Source organism: Cicer arietinum, chromosome 3 (assembly GCF_000331145.2).
Source record: "Cicer arietinum cultivar CDC Frontier isolate Library 1 chromosome 3, Cicar.CDCFrontier_v2.0, whole genome shotgun sequence".
NCBI classification, from domain to species: domain Eukaryota; kingdom Viridiplantae; phylum Streptophyta; class Magnoliopsida; order Fabales; family Fabaceae; genus Cicer; species Cicer arietinum.
In genome coordinates this window covers 703,853-707,348 of record NC_021162.2, presented here as the reverse complement: position 1 = coordinate 707,348, position 3,496 = coordinate 703,853, and the positions used below count along the sequence as shown (strand labels likewise).

At 27.9% G+C, this 3,496-nt stretch overlaps 1 protein-coding gene across 1 annotated transcript in view; it reads left to right on the top strand.

The window, feature by feature from the left end:
* The window catches only part of LOC101489898 (vacuolar-processing enzyme-like), a 3,983-nt gene extending 2,105 nt beyond the window's left edge, over positions 1-1,878 (top strand). The window contains exons 4-6 of the mRNA XM_073365957.1: positions 748-972; positions 1,384-1,590; positions 1,723-1,878. Of these exons, the coding sequence (XP_073222058.1) occupies positions 748-972; positions 1,384-1,590; positions 1,723-1,878 (588 nt within the window). The remainder of the gene's footprint in view (positions 1-747; positions 973-1,383; positions 1,591-1,722) is intronic.
* Positions 1,879-3,496: the final 1,618 nt, after the last annotated feature.

Sequence of the window (3,496 nt, the reverse complement as noted above, 5' to 3'; positions counted from 1 at the left end):
TATTTCCACACAGTTAGTCAAAAGTTAAATATCTCAAACAAAATATTGGTTAATTTTGATAAAAAATATTATAAAGTTAAATGTGTATATAATGTATATTGAAACACTCCTTTAATATATTTTTTTTGAACAAAGAAAAGGTCAAATAACAAAATCACCTATTTAGAATTAATAAAAATATTTTTTACTTGATGAAAATTTCATATCCCACAAACCTGTTTTGTTTTTCTTTCAATTTCTATGTTTTTTATATTTTATATTGTTTTTACTTTCAAATGTCAATTTCTTTGAGAAAATATTTAGTTGCTTTTTGGCATATGTTATGCACGTAGAACTTTGTTTTTATTGAGTCATGCATTTCCCCTTGAGTATTTTTTCTAGCTTCGCTTCTGAGTTTGAATATATGTATAAATATTATACTACTCAAATACTCTTCATCTACATGTACATAGTATTTTTTTAGTAAATTTTATTATACTCTTGTAACAATACAAATTTTTGTTTGATAGAGATCTTAAGAGTCGTCTATTTTCATATTAAATATTTAATATATAACTTGATATTAAATATTTTGAATTTGATATATTGAACAGTGAAACTAGTAAGAGGTCGACTCACACTCTATACGATCAATATTTAAATGTAAGTCATTTATCCAGTTTTATCCTTCTCTCAATACATTCATGTGTGTAAATATAGTATTCAAATAATATTGATTCATTATTAAATACTTTTAATAATGTACAGGTTGTAAAAAGGGTAGAACATATTGATCCAATTTACATATCTCATGTGATGAAATATGGAGATACTACTGCTGTATGGAATGATGCTATAGGCAAATATTTTGGTGATGGCTCTGCAAGATTAGTCAACAAGATTAGTGATGGCTCTGCATTTTCCTATGAACACTTCAATACGACAAGATTAGTTACACAAGACGATGCTTCTTTACTTCATTTGAAGCTTGAGGTTATTCTCAATTTTTTTATCTTATTGCAAACATGTCTTTATATAGATTCATATACTAGAAAAAATTGAATGATATTTAATATTTTTCTCATGAAATTAAGTCTATGCACTATATATAGGTTTAAATACAAATAAAATTAAGCGATGGTCAATCCTTTTTCCCCCTATTTTTCTCATGAGATTAAGTTCTATACACTACTAGCGTAATTTTTTTTCCCACCATTATCCAATCAAATCTCGTGATAATTTCAATTTACTATCTTAGTTTATAAAATATCTAGTGAAATATGATTGGATGAATGTGCAAACTATTTTTGTATTTTATATCTAAATTTAAGTCATTTTTCACTGTAGTTTGAAAGTAAATGATGTTCCCCTATTTTAGTCCATGATTCTTTCTAAATATTGTAGTTGGAAAAAGCACCGCATGGTTCAGAGGATAAGTCAAAAGCACAAAAAGAATTAGATGATGAACTTGCTCGCAGGAAGCATGAGGACCATACTATCAATCTCATAGTAGATCTTTTGTTTGGAGAAGAGAAAGACTCTATTAAAATGGATCATGTTCATAAAGTCGATCTACATGATGTCGATTATTGGGATTGTCTTAAAATGCTTGTAAGCAAAATAACATATAATTTATTAATTTTACCACTTCCTTTAATTAAATTATTTATAAAGAAAATTTTAGTAGTTGGTGCAATACATGTTACACAGTAAATCACTATGTTTCCACTTTATTTTATGCAGTGGAAAACTTATCAGGATCATTGTGGTATCTTATCACCGTATGGAAAGAAATTATACTCAAAAGTTTCTGTTAACATGTGCAACGTTGGCATTTCAGAGACGCAAATAATTGCAGCAACATCTCAAGCTTGTCCCATAAAAAATCATATTTCTTAAATTTCTTCGTCAAGGTGTAGTGAAAATTATATATTGATAAATAAATTGTCCTAGATTATAGGAAATGTGTAATCCTTCTTATTTTTAGTAGTTTATTTCTATTATAGTTATTGTGTACTCCTTTGAGAGAAGTTTGGATTTCACTTTGAGATAATTTATTGACATATTTACGCCCTTCTTATAAGAAGTAAATATACACTACGTCAAAAATGACATTTTACAGCGCTTTTTTTTAATCCATTTACAGCGCTTTTTCAAAAATACAAGCATTGTAGAATCGCGCGCTGTAAAAGATACAACAGCTCTTTTAAAAAAGCGCTATAAAACATGTAGATGTAATGCACGCTTGTTTTGCGAATAAGCGCTGTAAAATGCACACCAAATATATGAATTATGGGCATTTTACAGCGCTTATTTGAAAAAGCACTGTAAAAGGCACACCAAATATATGAATTATGGGCATTTTACAGCGCTTATTTGAAAAAGCACTGTAAAATGCATACCAAATATATGAATTATGGGTATGCATTTTACGGCGCTTTTTAGAAAAAGCGCTGTAAAATGTACACCCAACATATGAATTAAAGGTGCATATTTTACAACGCTTTTTCAAAAAAACGCTGTAAAATGTGTTTTTTTTTTTTAACGTTGTAAATTAAATTTTTGAAAAAGCGCTTTTTAGCTTTTTATGGCATTTTTTTAGAAAGCGCTGTCTTTTATCTTTTTATCCAAAATTATTTTGATCCAGAATCAGTTCACACAACAACAAAACATATTCAAATACCAAAAGCATTCACACAATCAGTAGACAAAAAACAGAACTCGGTAACTTAATTAACATATATGTAACTCTGTAATTTACAACATAATTAACTACTTTCAGATACATATATATAACCTAATTTACAACCTAATTAACTACATATACATTGAACCTAATTTACAACCTAATTAACTACATATTCATATGCATGTTCATATATTGTGTCCTATGATCATATACATATAATAACTAACAGAATATACAGAATATGCACAAGCTACCATATAATATTTAGATCCCTTGCCCAGTAGCATGCTATTTCCCAGAAAATCAAATAATTTGCATTTCAAGCACATACTGACACCATTCTTCCTTTAATTCCATTAGATCTTCATCAGAATATGATGGACTGGAATTGTCAAAGTACTGCAATATAAAAATTGAACATATTATATTAAGTTAGTATCAAATATATAGATAATTTAATTATATATGAAAATCATATAATGAAAATACCGTACCGTTTCTGGGATAATAGTTTTATTCTTGTTAACAATCTCCTTCATGAATCTCAATACGTAGTACCCACAATCGATGTTGTTTGTTTGACGAGGGCACTGTAAAATAAAAACATATAAGTCAATAAAATATTTGTGCATTAATCGTAAAGGCATATATTTGTAAATGAAAATTTAAAGGCATATATTTCAAACCTTTATTGGGATCCATGTGATGTTATTAGACTTTTGCTTCGACACTGTAGCACCTCTTTGAGCTCGAAAAACTTGTAAGGCACTATCGAATGAATAAATGTGATTATTATAGCATGAACAAACACATTATATATATATATAT